The sequence below is a fragment of the Ciconia boyciana genome, chromosome 3 (assembly GCF_034638445.1).
Source record: "Ciconia boyciana chromosome 3, ASM3463844v1, whole genome shotgun sequence".
Taxonomy (NCBI): Eukaryota; Metazoa; Chordata; class Aves; order Ciconiiformes; family Ciconiidae; genus Ciconia; species Ciconia boyciana.
The window spans coordinates 104,612,674-104,639,464 of NC_132936.1; the positions used below are offsets into that span (position 1 = coordinate 104,612,674).

The 26,791-nt window shown below is 37.8% G+C and overlaps 1 protein-coding gene across 1 annotated transcript in view; it reads left to right on the forward strand.

The window, feature by feature from the left end:
* Window positions 1-626: 626 nt before the first annotated feature.
* The window catches only part of KCNK2 (potassium two pore domain channel subfamily K member 2), a 109,286-nt gene continuing 83,121 nt past the window's right edge, over window positions 627-26,791 (forward strand). Inside the window, exons 1-2 of the mRNA XM_072858354.1 lie at window positions 627-861; window positions 3,412-3,605. Coding sequence (XP_072714455.1) covers window positions 3,572-3,605 — 34 coding nt within the window. The 5' untranslated portion in view covers window positions 627-861; window positions 3,412-3,571. The remainder of the gene's footprint in view (window positions 862-3,411; window positions 3,606-26,791) is intronic.

Here is a 26,791-nt window from a genome sequence, read left to right on the forward strand (position 1 = left end):
ACAGTTTTATGTCTGAAGGTAGAAGATCAAAAAGGCATTTGAAACTTTGAATGTTTTCTTGTGTTGTCTTCTATCAGCTAGTATAGCACAGTAAAACTTTTCTCTGATACATTAGGAAAAATGCTTCTGGGGTCTATTCCAAGGTTAGGCATATATTGCTACTATGCTCTAAAGCATAGATTACTATGCATATGTATTGCATGTGAGTCAGAGATGTTATGGCTTTGGTACACCATTCAAAACTGACTGTATTTTCACATTCTAAAATTCCATCAAAAAGAGAAACTTGGAATTGATTAATGGAATTTTTGATGGAAAAGGAGAAAAAGGTAAAGCCATTTTGAGGGCTTAAAAGTATTCTTGAACTCTGTTGAAATGAATAATTCGGGCTTTTTGGGGAATATATTCACACTGCAAATTGCAATCAACATGGGAAAAAAACTACAAATAAACAGTCAAAATATGGAATTAAGCAAAAAAATATGCCTAAACCATTTCACAAAACAGATAAATTTATGGAACTTATTATTACTGGTTTTTTAATCTAAAATTGCCCTATCTGACACTAAGATCTTCTGAGTCATCTGATATAAGTGTATTCTACAGCAGAGATTAAAGAGGTCCTGAAAAAACATTGTTGGAGACATGACTGAAGAGAACAGTGTAGGGAAAAGAAAGGAAGGAAATAAACAGTGAGGACAAAATGGAAATTAATGTAAGATCTACTAGCTGTAATATTTTTTCAGTTTCTAGAAAATTCAAATGACTACAGGTTGAAGATTGTGAGAAACATGATATCAGAGTTATGGCTGCATAATCTTGGACTACAAAGGAGATTTGCATTATTTTATCAAAGAAAAGGTAATTTGATTTGCCCTGATTCTCAGGGGACAAGCCAGCAGAGTTCCCATTCCTCTAGGAATTCCAAGAAAACCTATTAATTAGTCTCTGATTCATAGAGTCTGACTCTTCCCCCACTCTGGATTTGCACTCGAAGATCTTCATTAACTGACTCATATTAAGTGAATTCATTTCATACATTCCTAATTATTGTCAGTACCCAAGTGCAGGCACACTAGATTTACAGAGAGTTGTGGCAATTGCTCACAGAAATGAATTACACAACTTACAGAAATGGGAAATGAGAACAGGCAATTTGTGTGCTTGTGTAATAACCAAATGATCAAAAATAGCCTAAATAAAGAGAATTGATCATCTGAAAGCATTTTTGTAGACATGCACACCAGGAAAATGTTTTTGCCCGTAGAAAAAAGCCAAGCAATCAAACCAGAATTAGAGCAGAAATGCATGCTATGTGGAAAATCTTTTTTGATAATTTATGCTTTCAGCCTACAGTGTCAGGCTTGCTTTGACCATCTTTGATGCTTCTTATAGTTCTAAGAACTTCTTACTTAATTTTGACCTAAAATTCCTGGGGCTTGGTTTTCTGTGGGATTGATTTTTGTTGGCTCTTAGGTGGCAGTATTTACATGTTTGTTTTCACAGAGAGACAGAAAGCTGGATCAAAAGATCTGTATCACTTCAAATTAAATGTGAGCAGAGGAGCATTGTCTATCAGAACTGTTACTGTAAGCAGCTGCTTACAGAGTAGCCAGGATCCTGTACTTAAAATGCACAAAAATAAAAAACATTCTCTAATTTAAAGAACATCTTGCACTAGTGACTTATTAACAAATAATACACAGCTAAGTGTTGCTGCAAGGCAGATTTTCCTTTAATTTGCATCTCCATCTTCATCATAGCTGTCAGGCTCTTGGTAAGTATAAAGTTTTAAAGTTTTATATTTTTAAAGTATAAAGATTTTTAAAGTTTTAAAATATTTGCTGACTTCAGACATCAGGGCTTTAAGCAAAATATTAACTATCTTAGAGCTCCTGGTGGAAAGTTGTGAAAGTTAGAGATGTGAAACTATTGAAGCATCTATCACAGGGACTCACATATGGCACATCTCCATATTAAGAGGTTCTGTGAAAATCTTAAGAAATGACATCATATGACTGGCCACGAGCACTATAATTGCTTTAATGCTATCACATATGGGTTTGTTTCCAGAGTCTGGGCCCAGATTACCAACCTGTGAAATTCTTGTGAAATTCACAATAATAAGTTCCTTTTTAATTAAATAAGAGTGGGAATTAATTCTCTGTAACGCTGCCTTCTGAAACAGTTTTTTTCAGATCGTTTTCTTTTTGTCTAGAGGAGTTCACCTATTGGCCATAAAAGAATTGGGATTATAAGTAGTGGATTGGAAATCAAACATGCACAACTGTTTGGCTACAAGTTAAAGTCCCAAGGGTCACGCCAGACTTTCTTTCACTGAAGATAATATTCCTTTGTTTGTGGATGGATATATTTACAAGTGGATTAGAGAATGTTTAAGAGAGTTAGCTGGTTACATGCGTTATCTTAACCCCTCCCCATATCTTCAAATATTTAAAATGATATATCAGAAATTTAAGAATAAGGTTATATGACTGCCATATCACCACATTACTTAAAATAGTATTCTTTGTCTACTTTCTTAGGTGACTGTCGTGACAATTACATTTTCACAAATATTATGACTAACAGACCAGTTTTTCTGTGTAACATTCCTATGTGATATGATTTTCTATGCCATATTATTTTTTTAAGGAATTCAATAAAAATATAAACAGTGTGCCTCAAATTACTGACATCTGAATTTGGCAAATCTGTGTGCAACTGAAGGTAGGGAACTAAATAAATCAGGGTCCTTTTTCAAAATGTATAATTGGGATAATCATAATACTGCCGCCCATGGGGAGGAAGAGTGGATGAGGGAGACATGAAAAATTAAATTTCTAAAAAAAGTTACAGAAAATAAAATCAAACCCTGTAAAGATTATGTTATTCCCTTCTCCCTTGTCCTAATCAATAACTATTGATACAGTTGAGAAAAGATGCTTAAAAGCCCGTTTTGTGACTGCTACTTAGGAAACTCATAAATTAAAAAAGAAATTGTAGCAATGTAAGTCTTTCTCCTTTAAACAATGGAGAAAATTGTATACTTTGAGGCACACCTGACTCTAAAACATACTGGGGATCTTTCTGCGGCAATTAGACTGCATGCTGCATATGCATGTTTCATGTGAATGATGCTTAAGAAAGGAAGAATTAATGGGAACACTGATTTTCATCTATTCATTTATAGTAAAGAAGCTGTGGTCTTTTAAAACCTTCTGGAACATTTGAGATACAATTATTCAATCTTTTAAGGGACTCCAGGTAATTTTGGTTCAGGTTTCTAAGCGCTTCCCAAGCTGTTCAATCAGCTGCCCTTTGTAAAGTACTATGAAAATGTAAGCCATGATATCAATGCCATGTATCATAATTAGTAACTCACAAGTTTACTTTTATGTGTACATTGAGTATTTTGGACAGGAAATACAGAGAGAGACCATATGTGTACTTCGGAAGAGACTATGTTATGACGAAATGACTTGGTCAGAAGACTCCTTAAAGACAGCGATATAGGAAATGCTTTATCTTAGAACAAAAGCATGGTGACTTCTGAATATTACATCACCAAATGAGGAACCCACAAGCAAGACATAATTTTTACTGTAAGTACCACTACTATAGACAAATACTTGATTTAGTTAAACTTTACAGTTTTTAATCAGTTTCCATAACTTGAGATGGTGGACTAGAATGTAGAATTAGATTAATTGATTAATAATTAAATCGGAGAAAATGCCTCAATGACATACATATCCATTCTAAATAAAGGTGTCTTATTTTAGTTAATGGCCTTTCTTTTGAAATGTTGAGTTTGTAGTAAGGTCTGTTTAGATACAACACTTGTGCATGTACTGAAGATTTGCTCTGTCTGAATGGCATAATTTAGGCAAATTGCATCAGTTACCCAGTATGCTGTTAATGAGAATGCTTATTTGGGAAGTTGGAGATGTCCTTAACTTTGATCTGATCACAAATACCACTTAAATACTGTGTATATTTATTTACATATAACAATGTGATGATTAATTTGGAGCTTGGAGATTAAGAAACTGTTGAATAGACTGATCTTTATAAAAAAAAAACACACTCAAAACATGGTTTCATTTAAACATATTAGGATGAGTAGTCCCTACTATAGTCAGATATTGGAGGTCCTTGTGTTTTTATTTCGGAATTATCAGCAGGTATGTCAGTTTTGACTGGAAAGTTTTCTCAGGCCCTGAGGAAAATCCTAGCCAAAATCTGAGAGAGAAAAAATTAGTGCTCTAGTGCTTAGACCACACAAAAGAGGAAAATCGTTTGTAGATCTCTATCAGACTAGGGACTCGCACTGTAGGCTTCTGAAATAGAGATGAATCTTTTGAGCCACCACAAAAGGAGCTATTCGGGGTTTACAATATTTCCTTTGCTTTTGTGTATTTTTTGTTCTGTTTTTTTGTCTTTTTTTTTTTTTCCCAAAAAAAAAACTTTAGAAAATGTCTGCTTCCTTCCAGTGTGATGTATGAGTGTTTTTTGTTTGTGAGCAGGAATTTTCTCCTTCTCCTTCGTTGTCTGTAGCCCTCATTGAGCATAAGGGTAAACATAATCTTGAGTAATTGTGTTGGATTGGGGATAAACAACTTATCACCTTCATAATGGAACCTTTAGTGCCATGTAGTAGAACTTTATTCTTTGATGCAGTTCTGTTGTTTGCAAAGTTATGTGTCTCCTTTGGATCACGGTCTACTGTTCAACATTTCTGAAAGTGAACTAGAATTTATCTTCATTTTGAATGCTTAATTATGCTGAAATGATGCTTTCCAAAATACTTAGCCCTTTTTATTGAAGGAGCACTTTTCCTTGAATTAATTTAATCCTTTATCTCATACTCCTTTTACTGCTTTAAGGTGTGTACCATGGATGTGAATGTTCAGGCTGGAATTACTGATTAAAAAGCCCAGCCTACAGTGATTTCTCCTTGTTTTACTTTCTTTCCTTCTCTGCTCTCTCAGAGTATCAGTGATTACATACTTTTCTCTAGAATTAGTTTAACATTGCTTTCTGAAGCAACGTCAGAGGCTTTAGATAACCTGTCAACCATTAGCATTAAACCTGAAGAATGAGTAGTTAGGAAGACTACTTAGGAATCTTTAGAAAGCTGATGAACTCAAGCAATTATTTTTAAATACTGAAAACAAACACCACCATCACCACCACTAAATTATTTTCTATAAATTTTTATCCCATGATTCTAAAAAGTATGGAAAACAGCTGAGGTAAATTATACTGAGGTACCAAAACTGCTGTAGCACCCAAGTGCAGCTGTTCCATAGCCTGCAGCACCACTGCAAACTCATGACAAATGAAGAATACATTTGCAAAGTCTAAAGGAGACCTCAGGCAGGCAGAATGTAATTACCTAACTAGAATTTAAGTAAGGCTGCAGGACCACCTGGGAAGGAAGGTGTTGCTCACTGTTAGTAGGGTGCCAGGCAGGAAATGTTTTTAGATTATTTACTACATAGAGTAACCTACAGTGCAGTCATAATTTAAAATTATAGAATACTAGAGAGAAAAATGTCCAGTGTCAGTAATTTTCAGCCTAGTAATGAAGCATAATGGAACAGAGCCATCATGATATATTATGCAATCTGCATTTTATAGGATGTGTGAATATAACTTCAGTTATTTGCTCTCTATTGGGTGAAATTATACCAACTTAATATTTTAAAACAAAAAGTACTTTTCAAAAGAAAAGGGAAGGAAGTAGCAACTCTGTCCTCTCTGAAAAGGAAGTTTCATATAGGGGCTTGGATTAGTAGGACACAATCCTTTTCTGTATCTATCTGTGGCATTAAATCTGAAGGGTACATTAGAGCACACCTCAAAAGAGAGTTGGTGCACCACATACCAGAGGAAAGTGGAGGTAAATATTAGCCATGGGCTGTAGCACAAAACCCTTTTCATATGAAAAACAAAACACAATGCAAACAAACCAACAAGATCAGATGGATTTTCTTTGAAGGTTGTATCTAATAGACATTTATTCTGTACATCTTTAGGGTTATTGATGCTGTTTCAGTATTTGCAAGACAGGTGTTGCCAGAAAAGCCGTAATCTAAAATGAGAAAGGTGAACTAAGAGTCGAAATAAGGAAAAATCATAAACAGCCTAATACCACAAACAGCACCTCAACTTCTTTCTCTGAGGATACTGGAGAAGCTGAGGTGAAAGTCTGTTAAGAGAATGGAAAAGAGAAAATATTTCTGGTATTTCTAAATGCCTTAGGAATAGGTATTATGTTTGAAAAGAGAGGAGAAAAAGTAGAAGGCTGTCCCAGAACTGGCACTCATTGTTTGACTAACTGTTCGCCTTGCAAGTATTTTTGGTACATACTAGATCATGCTTCAGCCAAATGGATGATGTTTTATTCTTGTAGCCTCTGTTCCATTATTCCATTGGTCTTCAAACTTTCTAGTTTCCTAGATTAGTTAAGGAGCTGCATCAATAAATATAGCCAGGCATTTGTCAGCCCACTACAGCTGTAAGGACTTAGTTTGCAGAGATTATGTAAATTTATGTACACTTAGTATGTATGCTTTGCGTTTCTCCTGGCCCTTGGTGAGAATTCTACTGTGGTCAAGATTTTAAATTTGGAAGTATACCAAGTGCAGGAACAGGAGAAAGCTGAAAATTGTCTGGGAGAAGATAATGAGACAGGGTTTCAAAAAGATAGAGAAAAAAAATAGATGGAAATTAATTCCTAATACCTTTAAAGTATGAAGTCAAAAAGATAAGCAGTACTGACAAAGCATGTTTGAGAAGTTGAGAGGCATCATGTTGAGACTAAGTAGATTTTCCATACTTTTATTTTAATGTGATTGATTGACATAGATAAAATAGATGGTAGTTTAATTTTCTCGTATGTATAACCACTTCCCATCTTAATTAATCTGTAATTAAAAGAGAGGGTTTGCTTCCTACATCCACTTCTGGAAGAGAAAGGAACTGCTCTATGCTGGCAGGCAAATTCATATAACATTCAACACGGTATAATGCTGAGATCTTCAGTACGATGCGGTAAACCACAAAATAACATGAAGACAAATACCTTTTTGGCCTCCTTCCACTGTTTTATTTATTACATCCTTCTCAATTTTTGACTGGTAGAGGGGAAAAAAAAGCATGTTTTAAAGTAGTCATGATCACTTTTTAGCAATTTCGTGTTTTGAGACAATACTTACTACATGAAACATTACAGTAAAAGCATAGAATTGTCTATCCATGATTTTTGAGTTCCTCAAAGTGAGCAGAGTAACTCAGGGCTGGCAGAGGGATTATTTTATTCATGCAGTGTTTCCTGTAAAGATAAAATGCAGGTTACCAGTGAAATGCAATATACTGTAGTCCGGGATTCCACAGTGGTCTAGCACAAGTTTGCTGGGTTTGTTTTTCTACCTCGTCTTTTCACATACCCAGGACTTTAGGCCAGGATCTAAAAATTCCTTTCATAACTATTCTATCTGCACACTTTGACTAACAGAACCCTTAAAGTTTGGGCAGGTTCTGATTCCGGTTGATAGAAACAGTCCAAAATATCTGGGCAAAAGAGTCCAGTGTGATTTTTCTGAATAAGCACTGAGTAAAAATAGCCATGACTTTGAGTTTTGGCCTCCTGAAGCATTGTTGCAGTAGCACTCTCCTAAATCAAAATCAGTGACAAAAGTTGCAGAACATCAGCCTATCTTCAGTGTTCAGCTTCTGTTCTTAGTGTTTTGGAAGGAGATGGAGATCAGCTGTCTTTGGTCACCATTTATTCTTTGAAATAGTATGACTAGCACTTAGTGGATCAAATAGATGCTATGTTCTCTGTAAATTACTGTAACTGTCATAGATGAAATGCTGCTCTGCAGCTGTGCAAGGATACAGTGTCAAAGCAAGGGGTTCTAGTGGTGGGACCAAGGGAAGGTGAGTGGCTGAGAGCCATCGGCGACGAGGCTGTGACATTTAGCGCTGAGCCTGCATGGACTGGGGAAGAAGAGAGAAGAACCAAGTACTAATCCAGGCAAGAGAGACCCCATTGTCAGAAAGACAGTGCCTGGCGATAGAGCTTTCTTCAGAGAGCTTTTAAACTCTCACCTCTATCAGACTAGGTCAAACTGACCTCAGTACAGCTCTGCAGCTTTCTATCCCTGTATGCTTCAAAGAATTAAAGTGCTTTCTGTGCTTAGACTAAAGTAACCCCACTTCAGTAAAATAAGAGACAATTGTGATAGATTGGGTTTGGGATTGTTACTTCAATCCTTCTGCTGAAACGCCAATAATTTACAGTGCGGCATTAACAGTAAGGTTTTTTCTTTCTTAAACTTTAGTAAAATCAGCCATCCAAAAGGAAGACTGTGTCTTTTAATTCTTGAAATAAATCCATTGCATTGCAGGGACACTTAACTAAGTAACTGATATTTTTTATTTTATTTTTTAAAAAAGACTCATGTGTTCTATGTCATGAAACACTGAGAAAGATTTTAAAAATTGCTCTCTAAAATATGCTTTACATGTATTCTGCAAGAATCTGGACTCTCAGACCTATAAAGACATACTGTTTTTAGGCATAAAAGCAAAATTCCTTTGCCAGTCTATAATTTTTTTAAGTAGAAATACATTTTAACTACGAAATTTATTTAAGAAAAATATGAAATTAAAAACAAAACTCGGGATGCATGAACCCACATGAAACAGCAAAAACATTAAATTGCCAGCTAGTGAGCTTGAAGCATCAAATTTTGCAAAGTTCTAGTTAAAAAAAGTAGAAAGACAACCAGAACTTTTTTAAAAAGAAAAAGAACATTGTTTCTTTGCTCCATAATATCTAAAATGCTTTAACTAATGTCTAAGTTAAAAGGAAGGCATTTTCTCCCCTACCTAGGGTGCATAGCAAATATCAAGCTAGACGGAGTGCCTCTTTTTTCTTAAATTGAAGCTAAAACTGCAGAGCTTCATTCTTTTCCTGGGTGAATAGTCCTTTTGTAGCAGTTAACTTTGCATGTGGCCAGGGGCCACAAAATAGCACTTTCTAGTTTTAACTTTGCAGCCACATCTTTGATTCTGGCTTATGAAATGGATTTACAAACAAGAACAACGACAAATGTCTACCTTGAAAATCTGCTTCCAGCAGGCAAGGAACTGCGTTGTAGAAATGCGTTGTCTATACAGGGGTTTGTGCACGTGTGAGGCCACAGCGCTGGTAATGCTCCAGTGCAGGAAGGACTGAACAGGAGAGGTGCCTACATGTAAGGCTGGTTCATGTGCTCTGCCTGTTTTGGGTAAAAATGGAGATATTTTAAAGATACTGGTTTGATTTTAAACAAATGTTTTAATACATTTATAGATCCATGAACATCACTTTTTCTCTGAATGAAAAAACGTATCTGAAATATGTTAAAAATTAACTATCATGAAGAACGAAAGGTTGTTTTCATTACTACAGGATATTTGCTCTTGGAATTAGTAGACAAAAGAATTGTGATTCCTGGAAATTAAATATATGGCAGTAAAGTGATAGTCATCAAAAACTACAAGTTTGATTTTTGGGTCAAATTAAAGGCTGCTAGTATCATCTACAGTGTCTTACCTGAGGGGATATTCAGGGACACCAGTATATCCCATATTAGTTATTTAAATATTAACCTGACCCATGTTGGAAGAAGAATGCCTGTTGGTGATTACATGTAACAAAAAAAGCCATCACTTCTTTTTAATCTGCGTATAAACTAATTTAAAAGCCCAAAATATATCCTAATATCTCTTTTGATCTGGATTATTTTTTTTTTGTCTTAGTCTTAGACTCTTTACAAGTTAGAATAGTCACTTATTTAAAAGCTTGATGGCGAAATCAAGTGATTCAAAATACATAAACTTAACTAGGAAACTATTTTATTTACTTTGGGATCAGGATTATAATCAAAAAAGATTATAATATAATGCTTTTCACTGATGATATGTGGTGGGAAGAGAAGCCCAGAGAAGAATAACATTTTTTCCACAAAATAAATTAGTAGTTTTAGGAGCTGTTGTACTGGAACAATATATTGGACACAGATAGATCAGCTATAAAGCAACTTAAGGGAGCTTATAACCTGACTTTTTTCTGCTACCTGATAAGTATATAAGTCTCCATATATAAAATCAGTGGGATTCTATACAGGCATAGCAATCCATTCAGAATTGATTGACAAATAGAAGAAACCCTACCAACCCTATGTTCTAAGCCAAAATATGTTGCTTATTTCTGTATTTAACATGGACCAAACCTTGCACCAAAGCTGAAAAAAATTATCTTCATTTCATATGTTTGTACTAAAAACATTATGTGTAGATTATTTATGAGAAAAATTATTTTGACTCGTTCTCTCCCTCAAAGACTTGAGTAATATATGCTGTATCATATTATAAACTGAGCACCTGTTAATAGCAGAAAAAAATCTTTCTTAACAGTCACTTGAACAATGGAGTGGTGGTTGCTGAACTGTTCATTTGAAAACTCATTGAGTTGCACAGTAATCACAGACTCTCCAGTTTTATTATCCTTTATGCCACTGAGAAATGCCTGCTGTTTTGTCGTTCTGTTTTCATTTTCATCATGTTCCAAACCAGAAATGTATCACTGTCTAAAAATGTGTTGGTAGGTAATAGAGAAAGGCAAGTGAAAGGTCAAATCTCTTGCAAACTGGTAAAACCACATGACTTAAATTTAAATAGAAACCACATTGTATGACCAGAGATAAACAACTTATGGATTGTAATATAATTTATAAAATAAAGAACATTATCATTAAGGGCGCCTGGGATTGTAACACTGATGAATAAGGCAAAATTCCCATTGACTTGCCTTTAGATGTGTGCTGGGTTCTTGTTTGGTTGAGTTAAGGGCATTTGTTTGAGTTTTTTCTGCTGCATCTAATATCTTTTATTTTTTCCCACTCTTCACAAAAACACGTGTACAAAACAAAAACTCCTCAGTGGGAGACATGCCTACATAATGATTTTATCTTGCTAATATTGCCATTATTCCCTCAAATAGATCTTTCAATTTTCCCGCCTACCATTTGCTTTATATTTGCTCACAAAACAACTTAGTGATTGTGTGCACTTATGTACACACAGGAAAGTTAGTAGAATGCTGAAGAAAGTGCTGTCACCATGCTCTGTTTTCTCGGACTTGTAACTTTACCTCCGAAGGACTCTTAGAGGTTGCTGCAGGATCCCTTCAAAGTCTTGTTCTGCCCCCATTCCTTGGTTGATGAGGATAGCTTCAGAGATGTTACCACCATACCAGAAGTTGTGGGAGGGATGCAGAGGTCACACTAGAGGTTGTGCAGGTGATCTTTGTCACATGGAAGACAGGAGTGCAGATCATATCCCCATCTATAAACACATGGCTTGAGGTTGTGCAGCCTCAATAGCTCTGAGAGTTGAATCTTCATGCCCTTTTTGGAGTACTCTCATGGTGTAAGTAAGTCAATGAGGCCATGGCAGCTGCTGGCCATACGTCCTAACCCACACATATACCAGAAGAGATCTACCTTCAGACGCACTGTTCCTCTCACATGGAGAAAGCAGAGCCTTGAACACCTGGTTACACATTCAAATAAGAGACTGTATTTGACTATTACAGTACCAGTGCTGCCCAAACTGCTTCTGTCCAACTCTCCTGTAGAAAGGGAAGCAGATCAGCAGGGTCCATCTGTAATGTGCACATGTTGCTGGCTGAGCCTGATGTACATAGTCTCATTTCTCACACAAATAAGCATTTGCTTCCAAAGAAGTCCAGGCAGGCAGAAATCAAACACTGGAGCTGAGTGCAACATTTTGAAAATCACAATGGACTTGTATTATATACTTTTTTTAAAGGTGTGCTACCTCCAGTATAACCTTGGCTATTGCAAAGAACCAAATCAAATAGTGAAATGATATCCACTACCAATTCATGTAGGAAAAGGTTTCTAAAGTTTTCTTGAGGCCTTTTTTAGAATGTTGTGGTGCTTCAGGTGAGACATCGATTACTTTCAAATGTCATTGTTATTATTTTAAGGAATTTTGAAAACTATTGGTCAAGAAGTGTATAAAAAAAAAAACAGTTGCAGAAATAAATTGGTCTGGGACTGAAGTGGAAAGAGGTATAGCCCCTGTTGCTGGTGTATATGCAGAAATAACATGATGAAAAGTGATAGGCATCACTATACTTTTGCTTTAACTTGGAAAACCCTTGTAAAGAATAAACTGTAGGAGACTGAAAGTAAAATTCTATTAATGTATGAATCACTGCTGCTTGGATTTGATGACCTCTGGAATGGAAATTCCTATGAACAGAACAGTTGCAAGAAAATGGCAGAAAGGGCCTCACTGAAGATCTCCGCTGACGTAGCTCAGCCCCCCTGTAGTCGATATTTCAGAATATGAGCTATACTTCACCATCTGTCTTCTGGGCCACGATCATCTCTCTTCAGACCGTCAGCGAACAGAGACGCAAGACACTCAGGAGATGCTGCATGCTACAGCTTCCCTTGTTCTTTGTATGTGCTGCTTGGAGTTGAGTCCTTTTTGAGGCTGTGGCAACGACCACCTAATGTGACCGCAGTGGCTTTATGGTGGTTCTGTGGCTTACTGAGAAATGGCCAGCTCTCAGCCTGTGAACCAAAGTAGCAAGATACAGTACTTGTCCTCTTCAAGGTGGGACAGAATTCTTGCCTTTACCAAAGTGTTTGATACAAAAGTAAAATTAAGTGTAAAACTCTATTGAAATCAATAACAAAACTCAGCGAAACCAATGTTTCACTGCAGATACTTGACCTGACATTTTTTCTTTGTCATTGCCTGGGCGCTGCACGTGAACTGTGCTGCTGTTTGCCTGTATAGCCAGTGTTCTGGGAACCTTTTCTTTAGCTACTTAGAGTTGCTGCAAGAGTCTTGGTTCTCTTGCTACATAAATGCAACCTGATATTAAAAAATTCAAAAGAAGCTGATATATAACGTGTGCCTTTTTACCAAGGGCAAGAAAAGATTAATTTAATGAACAAGGAATTGGTAGCAATGGTATATTTCTGGTATTCTTAAAAAATATACAATATATATATAAATTGCATCTGAAAAACCTATCCTTTGTGAATATAAGGAGAAAAAAACTGTTTTAGCTTAAGTAAAGTCCTCAGAGAGAAGAAACCATATGTTACTGACCTTGCAAAATACAAATTTTTGGTCATTTATATGCTTCATTTGATTAATCCTGTCCTCATGCAGACTGAAAGGAGGCTGGGATACTTATATTCAAGAATCTGCTTCAGGTTTCTATTCAGCTGTGGTAAGTATCCAGCAGAAGGGGACACCACCATGAAAGCTCACCCAGACTGCTATTGTGTGGTAAAAAGAAGGCACGCAGATGAGGAATGAAATTCTGTATAGAAGTTTTCTATAAGTTACAGGTGCTATTGCTTCCATAGAGAACTGAGCACTTGTGCAAGGAAGAGAACAACGTCTTCACAATCCAAACGTGCTTAACGCAAGTGCAAAGCTATGGATTAGGGTGGCTTAAAAGATCAAGGTGAAAACTGGTGGATATAAAATGCCTCTCAACAGAGATGTAATGACAGGAAAGAGAAATGCAGCTGTATCCAGGAAACACATTTATCAACAGGCTTTGCAAAAGTATTTGGGATTTCTAGTAAACCATAACAAACACTGCAGAAATCGTGTTTGTATCTGTGGGTGCAGAACAGCTTCTTCACAAAACCTCAAGTGTATTTAAAGCTATGGGGAGACAGGGCTGTAACAGGACAGTGATGGCAGAACTGTGGATGCCTCCAGCTGTTTGAGTTGAGAGTGCGCTGTAAGGCAGCCTGTATGACAGATCTCTAGACAGAAAATCATCAGCTCTTAAGCAGAGGGTCATTCCTGGCACAGGTTGGCAGTCCTCAGAGTTAAGAATGGGGGGAAGTCTACTGTCTTCTCTACTGAACTCCCAACCATCCTTTCGAAATTCTCCAACTAGGTAGGCATTTGTCTGGGAACCTCTGTGTTGGCTTCTCCAAATTGTATTCACTGATCCATTGGGCGCTGTGCACTTTTCATTTTAAACTAACATTAAAGTGAATCAGAGCTCTGTTTCCCATAATCTATGGGAAAAATGATGGGGTAGGAACTTGGCTTTTACTGAATTTATTCAACACTGCATAGCGCCGTAGCCATGCATGGATGTAATTTTGTGCATGGATGTAATTATGCCCTGTACTCTAGCTATGGGTGTCTATTTGCGTCACTGCAGAGTTAGCATATGGTAATAGGGATGTACGACACCCATGAAAGACTAATGCCTTCATCCAGGTTGGCTGCAGACAGAACTAGACAGCAGGAATGCACATCTGGCATAGCGGGGACAAGGCTGTGTTGCTATTCTTTGCTACCATGAATTGGAGATGGTGAGAAATTTTTCTGAGGTGTAATAAAATGTCTTTGATGACGGAAACCAGTTCTTCAAGAAAAAAACCTTTGCTCATAGGAAAGTACCAGTCTAACTAAAACTTCCCATGGGAACCTGCATTTCAGCTCCACCATGGACACAATAATGCAACTACTTGATACTGCCAGGCTAGTTAAGGTGCTGGATCAAGCAGATAAATACCGTCTCTTCCATATTCCAGGTGAGGGTCCTGACCTACAGGCTAGTTGCATTTGCAGGATGTGTGAGGGTCTTTTACTTAGTTCTTAACAAAAAAAAAAAAAAGAAAAAAATTTTTAAAAGTTTTCATTCTCACAGTATGTGGAAGAGGGCATTCACATGTGTGGGAAGATCCAGCTTCTGCCTACCTGTGCAGTCAGTGCACACGCTGCCTTCTTAGTTTAGTTTCAGCAATTGCCTGGCTTCTTAGATCCTCCTCAGCAGCAAGTAAGTCATATCAGCCTCTGACACCCTTTAGATGAAACAAGGAAAGGTTTTTATTTACCCAAAGTAAGAAGAATAACTCTTAACAGCAGAGAAAATGGAGATGGAAAAATCCTGAAAAGAAAACATTTAGATAACCCAACGACCCACAGTCAGCCCATGCCCACTCTTCTGATTCATTTTCCTAGCTCTATCCACAAACACGTATTTTGTTCCCTGTGACTGCCCCAGAAAGGGTTGACCTCCTATTCACTATGACATTTTTTCTATTTCAAATGGGAACAAGCACAGCCTCTTCTGCAATTTCCAAACACGTATTATAAACAGAAGTATATTGTAGGGGAAAGTAACCTTACTAACCTATGCAAATATCAGAGAAGAGTGTGAGGATTATATTAGAAAGGGTAAAAAAGAGTTAGTAATATGAACAAGCAAAAAAAGCAGAAAAAGGGTATTCCCACTGCTTTTTAAATCTGTATTTAAATTATTTACTTGGCACTTTGACAGCTCACAATTTAAATTTTTTCATTCATCTTAGTATTTAATCACAATTTTTAATTATATTAGTAACTTGAGGCTACTTCTTTACTCAGCAATAGCTTCATCTTCTATTAATAAACGGCACATATCCTTGGCTTTGACACTTACTTGCTGCGAGTGTTTTGGCTTTGGTAGAACATGCAGTCCAGGACATCGTTACTGCCTCTTAAACCTCAAATCTTCTCAAGTTATCAGTACAGTGTTTCACCCTGATGATGATAACTTGGCATAAAAGTGTTTGATTTTTACTGTGGTTCTTAGTGCTACTGTTGCTAAAAATACAGGAGATGAGAGAACAAGTTCTTAAAAAAAAATAATCTTATTCTAAAAGGCATTCTTCCAGGTGATTTTTCTTCTTCTTAGTCTGGAGAAGGGACAGCCTGGTACCTGAGAGCTGTGGGTTGGAAGAATGTTACATCTCAGTGTGTGTGACTGAAAGGGTTTGGGATGAAGGTCTCAGGTTTTTTGAGCTGCACACCAAATGAACTCCCATGCTGGGGTTACAGTGCTCATGTGGCAGTGGGCTGCATTGGTTTGGAGGCTGCTGGGGGACATAAGCCAATGGGCACGACTTCGTCTGGGATGCAGAGGCCATCCAGCCCAAATCCAAAAGGGAACAGTAAAAGATCTGGGACTTGCTGAGCTATCCACTCTCCCCACAGCTCTCTGAAGTCTCTGTGGCTCTGTGAAGACTGGAGAATGTGGCTTATGGGGTCAGGAAGATTGACCATCTCTCTGCTGAGCCTCTGAGACCAATCTCCTGTTTTTGCAGGCAGCATGTCAGATGATAAATCTTTTTTATAAATTGACCAGCCTCTATTTTACAACATTAGGTTTTTGTTCTTATCCTCCCTATTGAGAGTTTGTTCCAGAAGCTGGCTCTTCTCATGCTTTTTGTGATTTCCAGCCAAAATTTATTCACAGAATGGTTTTGTTTTTGTGCCAACACGGTCCATTAGCTCAAAAAACGTCTTTTTGATTGATCTACACACAGCAATCAGATGTCTTCTCAGCCTTCATTTTGCCAGAATAAGTGAGCTGAGCTCTTCCAGCTTCCTCTGACACAATCCATCTAGGAGTCTTTTCTGCTCCCCTTTGGGTTAATTTTTGTGGAGCACCGATGACTAGAACTAAGTGCACTTCTCCCCTGATATTTCACTGGGGCCTGTCAGTTGGCGTGCAGCACTCTGATAGCACTCGCTGGCCAAACCCCACCTCCTATGTATTGTTGATACTAGCAAAAATAATCAATATAAAGAAGATGGTGGATTTAACAGGACTTCTAACAAATGTGGTTAAAACACGACTAGAAGGGACCAGCTTATTATGTGACACTTCTTTGTATTCATACAGTGATAGCACCAGGATCAGGAACCAGAATGTGCTGGCCCAAATGGGTAGTGCTGTTTATAGGTGGGTCTGAAAGAATCAGTACCCCAAATATGAGATGTTTGGTGCCTTTCTGCTCAGGGGCTGTCCATTTTGGGTTCCTTTCAGAAAGTGCTAACTCTCCCCTTTCACTTATAGGAGACCTACTGCTCATAAGAATCTCCTTCCTATGGCCACAAAGCTTATTTTAGACTGAGGTTGAAGCAAAGGTTTAAGGATAATTGGACCCTGAATAGTCTTAGGCAGAAATGTAACATTCCCTGTGCAATGTATTGCTTTGAACAAGAACAGATCAACAGCAAGAGGAAAAAGAGAAGCATCAACTTCCCTCCCTCACAAGCTCCAGTGTTACATATACCTGATATATGTTTGTCAGTTTACCCGTTACAATTAGAAAGATTCACCACAGTTACAAGATCCAGCCTGGGCATTTGCATTAATAACGACCAAGAGCACTCTGTGGTATCTGTAGGAGAGACAGAAAAAGAAACTTGCGTTCAGTGTCAGAAAAGTAGAAGAAAATGTGAGGGATGAAGGATCTGGAATAGCAGCTAAGGGCTACAGCTATTGCATCTAGGGTTCCCAAGAAATGCATCAGGCAGGGGGATTAAAGGAGAATTTTGTCTCTTCAAAAAGAAAAGTTTCTAAAGAAAAAGGAGGACAAAAGCTAGCTACTCTTTTTTCTAGTAACCTCAGGCCAGAGGCAGTGGATATTATTTAATAACCTACAATTAAATAAGAGCAGTCTAATTACCAGTTTGTGCTAAAAAAAGTCCAGAGAGTTACACTCTTTGAAAGAATGAAATTCGGAGAGGATTAATTGCATGTGAAATACCCAAAAGAGAAATTGATTTAATATTTGTAAAAAAACCCATGCTTTTTTCCCTGTTTATGGGATCCTAATTTTGAGATCAGATTGCAGTAGAGAGACCAAAACTGAGAGAGAAACACCGTATGAGATTCTGACTTACGTTTAGAAGCATCTGTGTTAGTTTGCCAGGCTGCAGGACACTCTTGGATGAGAATGCACGTTTTAGAAAGGTGATGGCACAGTAGATTGGGCTGACAAACAAGTCTTATAAAAAAAAAAAAAAAAAAGGCTTGACAAAGTAAAAGAAAACTTCAACAGTTCCTTTCTCGTGTGGAGTGAATATGCAAGGAATAATGTGAAAGTTTACACTTGCAGGAAAAAATGGGGAACTAAACAATGCCTGGCCTTCGATAGAGCTAATATTTTGGCAAGAAACCAAACTATCTGTGGGAAGCTGTACCTAAAAGGAAATTAAGTATAAGTATTCTGCACAGTGAAGAAGATTGTTCCGGGGAAATTGCTCAGATAGAGAGCTATTTCAGATGACTGAAATGCCCCCTTGAACATGAATGGAATTGTTGTTGCTTATAAATTGGATATTGATACCCAGGTCAATATGAAATCTTAAGTCAATTTGAATACAAACGAAATAGCCCAAGTTGTGCAGTGGCGAACTCAGTTCCATAATAGCTATATACAAGCTAAATGTAATTGCAAAGCAGTCTCTTGAAAACATAGAATTTTACTTATTTATTGAGGGAGAGAAAAGCTGGAAATGCGTGTGGTACTTCATCTCACAGGGAGAATGTATAAGCTAGAAGGCCAGAAGCACTTGGAGGTAGAAAGAAAAACAGATTAAAAAAACCCCAAACTAAATTAAGATATAGACGGCAAAGAAAAAATTAGAAGGCAAATTTCACACAGAAAAAAGAAAATTAAAATAGTCGTTACAGTTGCAAGAGAACACTAAGGAAAATGTAGAACAAAGATCAGAAGTTGTTAAACATACGTCCATGATTAAAGAAACTTTCTATCCATGATCATTATATCCATTATAAGTTTTGGAGATTTTAGAAACAAATGTCCATTACAAAGGAGAAAAAAGGCCCAGTTCTCTCAGTGCAAATTTAAAACTGAGTACACAAAGAGCGAAATCGCAACCTGTTAAAAATTTCTTGTCCACAGGGAACTCCCTATGTAATGTTGTCAAGTCACTATTTTCTAGGTCCCTTTGATAAAAATGGATGTAACAGCACTTTCCCACCTCAAAGAATTAATGAAATAAAGAGCACCTCACAATGTTTAACATATATATGCAATTGTAATGAGGCCAATACACCCATCTTACCTAGCTAGACTTAGCAGTCTGTACTAGAGAGAAAATTTATGGTAAGGACTAAAGGAATAAGCCAGTTTGAATAAGTGGCGTGCCCTGCATTGTAAATTAATGGGTGACTGTGTTTTGGCTTGGTTGATATTCTGGTTTTGAATATGGTGGGTAAGTGGGTTTCTATCATAGTTCTGCTTTATCCAAAACCAAGCTCTGCGTGCTTTTATTCAGGTACACTTTTTTTAGTGTTTGCCTTCTGTGCTTTGCTGCAGTTCTGATTTTCTGAGAGCTGTGCTTTGCTGAACGCCCGTGGAAACTTCTTAAGCAGGTAGGCTGCTTCTGTGTCATGGTATGGGGGAGTCCTTGCCATTTCCCCGGGCTCAGAAGCAGATGCAGGCTGAATGCCGCTGCTGTACGGGGGCAAGACGCAGGCATGCACCATTCCCTTGTCCCTACACCTCTCAGACCCAGTTCCCTTGCCAAGGAAAGCTCAAGCCTGGAGCCCAAGCATGAGCCATGGCATGTTGTAGCTGGGCGTTGGTCTGAACGCTCTGTGGAGCAGGACCCTGGGGCGTGCCAAGGCATGCATGGGAACATAAATATAGACACAGCCATAGACAATGTGAGAACTGAATGCCTGTAAGTTTTTAGGCTTCCTTTGAAGTCGATGGGAATTTGCCTGAATAAGGTATGTGTAAAAATGGAATTAAAGTGTTCAGTTTTGGCCTGTTAGGACATGGATGCCAATAGTAGATGCTTTATTGCTGAAATCACAAGCAACTAAATATTTGGGGATTAAGAATATTCCACCCAATGGCTTGATGGTTAAAGCATTCACAGGGAGGCAGAAGATGTGAGCCCAGATCTCCTCTTCTGCCTCTTGGGTGGATGCTTCAGCTACTGAGCTGCACCGAGTGGTGCCTTTTAGCTCTTTGTTCTCTCCCTTTCCTTCCTCCCTTCCCACTTTTACTCCGTCCTTGTCGAGTACTTTAAAAAGCCCACCAAAACAACATCTGGAATCTGAACTGTGGACAGATCCTCCCTTAAGAGATTTCAATCCCAGAGCTCGACAGGGTTTAGTACACTTCTTTTTCTGTAGTGTTGCCCAGTGACTAGTCGATAGCAGTTCCTGGAAGACCGTTGTGAGTTCCTCTTGTGGGTGACTGACTTTCCCCCTATGTTATATAGGGAACCCAGGTTCTAACTTTGGTCTGCATCAGTTGTGTTTGAAAGGTGACTAAAGCTAGATGCATCAGCGCTAAGCATGGTGACTTTTAAATCACTGTGTTGACTAAGCCCAAAGCCCTTAAGAGCCAAGGTGAAATCACAACAGATAATGACCAAAGCCTGGCTGACTTTGTTTACAGTGATGTAATCGAAGTCAGTGGGATCACTCCAATATGCAGTAACTGAGGAGAAGTGAATCTGGACTGGAAGAAAGACTGGGTCACCTACCCTTGTCCTCCGCTATTGCAGGCAGCTAGACCATGTAATTCCTTTCACAAACTGGTGATCCTACAGCCTCCAGCCTGACGTTATAAATTCTGTAGCATTAAATGAATATAAGTCTAAGGAACATAAAGGTAAAGACTTTACTACTGCAGCATCTTGTATGTCAGTATGTCTGCAGTAAGGGGCCTTAGGGAACATTTACGGTAAGATAGGGAGCCCCATGCTGCAGGTCAGAAATTCACACATTTGAATGCCAGTAGTCTGTTCAGCTAAGCGATAGCTCTATCTTTGTTGCATTATAGGAGTGTGTAAACAAGTTCATTAAGCTACTGGTATTTATTTCATTATTATAAACTGCTTGCAATATACTAATATAATTTTTAATATTATAGTAATACATAGAGCTTAGAGCTAGTGTATAATTGCAGTATGTGTAGATAATACAGATGTATACCTATCTAAAATGCGCAAGTGCTACATTGAAGGATGCGTTGCTGTTTGTTAGTTCATCAGTAATTGTTATAGATGGCTTTAATGTTATTTACTTTAAGAGAAACATGGTTAGGTGTGACACTTTAAGTATAAGTTGTGTTTTTCCATATACAGCTTTCTGTTAAATATTCTACACAGCAGCTACTGTGCATATGTTCTTCCCTAAGTGATCATTTTGAATGGCTAGTAGTTCAGCAGTTATTGACAGGTTACTTTCTTGTCTAAAAATAGAGGAATGTGTGGATCCTTGTACACAGCGGGTATTCAAGCCATAATGAAAGTGATTGATGATAAAAAGCTTTCTTTCTACTCTTCTGTCATCAACAACCTATTGGGATCAAGAGAACACTGGGCTAGAAATTAATCTTTCTTGAGTTATTCTAAACAGTCAACTGATGGGAGATTTCTTTGATCTCGTTCAGTTGAAATTGATTAATTCTGTTAATTACTCTGTTTGAACTGAGTTAGCAGGAATTTTCTGCATGTTGCAGCATCCTTGATGGTTTGTCTTCTTGCATGCTAAACAAGTAAACTTGGTAAAGAATTTGAAGGGAGGTGGTGTCACTGTAGTGTTTGCTGACTAAGATTGATGATGACTATCAGTGATAAATATCTGTAGAAGTGATCAGATGTAATTTGTTTCTGTACTTGGATTTTTCATTGAAACTGTCATTGGTTAAAATGCATAAACAGTCCTTGGAGCAGGAACTCATGTCTTCCTCTGCCAAGTGAATACATAATCACTAGGCTAGGAATGCTTTCTCTTTTTCTCCCTCTGTCCTTTTTCCACCTCATGAATCCTGAATTCTACAGGAAGAACTGGGATTACATTAGAGTTCTTTGATGCCTGCTGGATTACGGGATTGTCATAAATCTAAGGAGGTCCCTTGAATCTCATGCCATCTCCTTATTACCCTGATGCCTGTTGAGTAGGTTCTGACAGTGGGGGACTAATCTCCTACGTGGAGTCTGGTTTTTGCAGTAAGCAGACTGAACCTTACAAGCTAGAGGAGACACTTGGGGTGCTTGGGACTGTAAGAATAGTCTGACATACACTGAAGGATTTGCCACATACTGAGGAGATGGCTGCTTAAGGTTCGTCAGCCATCCTGAAATCCATTTTTGCTCTAACTAGCTTTCAGTCAAAAATAAAATGAATTTATTATACTAAAATGTTAAGATTAAAAAAACATAAATCAGTGACTATTTCTGGAGAAAGGTATGAGAAATGAAACAATAAAACATGTAGCTACATCTCATTCTAGTGAGGCTTCAAAGTGACTTGTCTTTCCCATGTAGCTAGTAGGCACTTAAGCCAAAATAATTTCCAAAATAATTGCCACAGCCCTCTGGTGCTGGGATCCAGTTCTCTTGCATCTTGCCTGCCACAGGTTAGTCTTTGCTCTATAAAAATGCCTTTGGAGTGCCCTTCTGTGACAGTGTAGGCTCAGCTGGAAGTCAGCAGCTAACTGACTGAAGAAACCCTTTATGCAATAGGAAGGCAAACATAATGACAAGCTCAGTACTTGCTCTGGAGGTAAACAGGTCATTTACCTGTTTTCAGTAAAATTCTTTCTGCTGATGGCAAGGGAGGTTAAACTTTCTAAGCACCCAAGTAAGTATATTACTATTTATAACACTCAAGTGTAAACCTTATTTTGCACAAATATGTAAGTGAGAACAACCAATACAGGTCAGTAATATTTCCTAGAGACCAGACACAATCACAGGACAGTGCACTTGAGTCCAGTAATGTGTCAGGATTGGTGATCTCTAAGCGTGGCTTGCTGGAACTGGGGGAGTCCCAGTGACAGGCTCTCTCCAGGAAGGTGAAAGATGTGGATTTAAATTCCTTTATGCAGAAGAAATAATTGGAGTCCTTTTTCCCCATATCCTGAGAGAGTCTTCCAATCATTGCATTATTGCATAAAATCTAGTGGAGGCGTTTCTTTTATTTATGTTTTAAAAGAAAGTGGTAACCATCCCTACATTTTACATAAAGTCTGCTCTGCTAGCCTTCCAGAAAAGCCTACTAAATAAACTCCCCTGAGGAGATAAGTAAGGAAGGCTTATTTTCTGGATCAATTGGGCATAAGAATGCCATTAGTGTTGAGTAGCATGGTGGGAAGTGTATTTGGGTCCAGAAGCAGAAGGCTTGCTAAAGAACACTAGTGGTGAAAACCGAGCCACACCACAGAAATTAAAAGAAATAGGTTTTTTGGATCACAATTTTTCATATAGGCGCCTCTGTCCAAGTCGGATGCCATGTCTGTCCCCTGCACAATGATATAGAAAAACCCAAAGCAGCTGACATAGAGGTAACTCCAGAACGGGAGGCAACGCAGACATGCCATGGAAGTACTGTATTTGAGCCAGTTTGCCATGCTGAGAGGTCACTTACTAGTTTGAGTGTGCTGCTGTGAAGACCACACCTGCCCTACCTTCAGGGGCTGGCAATATTTTTGTGTTACGCTTCACAATCTTATGCATGCAGCAGCTTGCTCTGAATTCCCACATGGCTCCTTGTGCGGGGTTCTGCTGTGATGTACAGGTATATCCAAAATGATTCACATCTGGATTACACGTATTGCTGTAGATTTGCTAGCAGGATGCAGGACCTACTCCCTGTAACTCTGTAAGTTAGGAATAAGGGATATTTTTCCCACAGGTCTGCTTCACTAGTTACAATATTGTGATCATAGCTGACTTTCCAAAATATTCTAGACAATTTTTATGAGTAAGAAAAATCATCAGATCTTCCCTCTAAAACAAAAAAAGAAATTGCCAATGAGTCCCCAAGAATCTGGTACAAATGTTCGGCCTGAGGCTTCTTTCTTCACTGCTTTTGCTGTATTTCTTCCATCGAGATATTCTTACTGGATAACGCCTTAAGTAAATTTTTCAAGTAGTAATCCCCTTAATATCTGAAGTTGTTCTGAGAGAGAACATGAAAAGCGAGGAAAGCAATAATTTCAGGAATTGGTTTCTTTATGGCTTTTCTATTAACTTTTCTTGGCACTCATGCTTCTTAAATTGGTATACTCCCATTTTTAACAAAAAAAAAGTCACAAAGTTTACATAAATTGTTACAGGGGGTCACATGCTATATCTATTATCAATATAAATAATTTTTAAAAATAATATTTTTTATTGAAGAATACCTTTTACACTAGCATAATGAATTGTTTACCATCTTACTTTGCCCATTTATGCAATAGGGCAAGTGATCTTTTGGGGAAAGTGATTATAAAAATATTAAAATGTTGAGGATTTTACAAATAGAACAGCCTTCATGTCCAGGCTGCTAAAATGTCATGGAAATTTCATAATATTAATTTTAGCTGTTTTATGTGAAGGGGTCATAGAAAGTAACTTTCTCATCAGTCACAGTCCTCAGTGCATCTGGTTCTATTTGGTGCCTGTGATATTTCCGTCTGTGGTATACTTATATTTGCTACGCAAAGAGGAAAATGTGGGCCAATCTTCCTCTATATTTTGTACCTACATTTTCCTTGGAGCTGGAGACCAGCTTTTAATGTTCCCTCTAACAACTGAAAATAAAACGGGAAACGGTACAAAACGGTGGATCAGTTTCCTTGCATGCTTAACATCAGTGGCACGACACAACCGAAAGACCTTATTTCTAGCAAAAATGTAAAGATAGATTTGCAGATACTTTAAAGCTGAAAGGATGAGTACGAACCTTTAGCTTGTTGTCCTGCCAACACAGTCCATAGCTGCCAGACCAAGATTAAACCACCAAGCCCAGAATTTCAAGGTCTACACTTTAAAGAAAATAGAGGGAAGAGTGTTCAAGGATGGAAGTGCTGAGCAATACCAATGCACCATGCATCTGAGTGGCAGCAATTTATGCTTCTTGCTGTCCAAGCACCTTACAAAAACTGGGCTCTTGTTCGCCCAGCCTTCTGCCTGCATGGTGCTAGTGGCATCTTTATCACAGTGGAAAGATTTGGTCACTGGAAAGGGCAGGTGATCCTTTGCAGATAAAGTTATGAAGTTGTGACGCCCTGATTGGCAAAGTCAGACTTTTAATGAGACATGAAATTGCCTCTTCACCTCTGTTTAGGCACTTAAGTGTAAATCTGGGAGATATTTTTTTTTGCTTAGACTTTTAAAAGCTGAAACTCTATGCCTCTTTAAATTAACTAACCATTACTTACAACTGTATTTTGACGTTAGCATTAACGCATAGCTTAGTTTCACAGTGTGATTTGTGAGCTCTGTGCCTGGTGAGGGGGGTGGAGAAAATGACAAAATAATCGAGAAGAGATAAAATAAGAAGTCTATCCTTAGAACAAGCTATTGAATTTTAAAAAAAAGGGACTACCAAATGCTGTCATTCTATAAAAAATCTGTAGCATCTTTTCCAGATGTATCTCCATGTAGCTGAACAGGCAGAGACTGCCAGAAAACGGAGCCTCTTGTGCACATTTGAAAATAATTCACAGATTTCGTTGCACTTTCTCTTATGGCTACTGCCATGTAGAGTAAGTCTGGTGGTTTTAAAACATAGATGATACTTAATGTTCTCCTTTTTCATCTCCTCATTTGTATTCTTTATTTCTGCTAGCAAGTTCTTTCATTATCCCTGCATGATACTTATTTAGTACTGCCTGGGCTATTTTGTCTTCTCTTGTCTTTGTCTGGTTTGTTTTGTTTCTTCCAAATTTTATTTGTGGATTACTCTACAAGAGAAGCACTAATGCTAATTTAGGTGATTTCCAGTGTCCTCTGTCTGTATTTTATTTTATTTACAGATTGTTGTGCCATAGGTCTGTGTCACTGTTTCCAGAGTTCCCTAAAATGTGGATGTAGTACTTTACAAATACAAAAATAAAATCCTCAGCTCCTCAAGACATTGTTTAAAAGTAAGCACCTGCTTACTTACTCGAAGAAAACTACCTTTAGAGTCAGAACGAACTTTGGCCATTCTCTTGTCAGGCCTGATGTGTGCAGTCTTATTTGTACGTTCTTTTTCTTTCAAAATACTCCATGCTTTTTTCCAGTCTGCAAAGACAATACAGAGATTAGGTTTCCATCTCATAAGTCATCCAGTAGTGCCATGAAAATCTACGAGGACAGTTACATGATTGGTACTAATGGGTGTGGACAGCCAGATATAAAATCTAGATATTCCCATTGTCAGTCTCCTATTTTGAAGAGACCACAACTAGCAAAAATGAAAAACAAATTACAAACCAGCAATTTTGTAGAACATTTTGATGATTACAGAAAAACATTTTGTAATCATCCCAAAGCACCACTAGCTTTCCCTCAAGGAGATCAGTAATTCAAAGTAGTAGTAAGCTTTTCCTGTGCATAAATAATCCATAATAAAGGTGACATATGGCAATTCACATTTATCATTGATGAGAATGGCATTGAAAAGTTAGTTATAATTGTTGCCTCTGAAGCTGTCCAAGCATAACAGATTTGTGAAAGCAAATACGAAAAAACAGTGGCAGAACATGTGACAAATAAATCCCATTAGGTCTGGTAACACGACACAGGCAGGGAGGAAACCCACTGGGAGATTTGCAAGTCAGTAAAGCAAAATACACGTTCACAATATTAATTACAACAGCGAATACTTTATGGGTTCTAAAACAACTTCCCACTTGCTGCACGTGGATAAATAGATAAGAATTACTAGTGATGGAAAGAATTAGAACCTAATTAAAACTGACAGCTGAGCTGTATGAAAATAGATGGGCACATGTAAACATTTTTTCTAGTAATTGATGAGATGAGAAACAATGGCTTTTCTGCTGAACAAATAATTCGTCATACTGTAAGACAGACACTCAGGGTAGGTGTAAGAGCTTGCTAGTGAGACAAA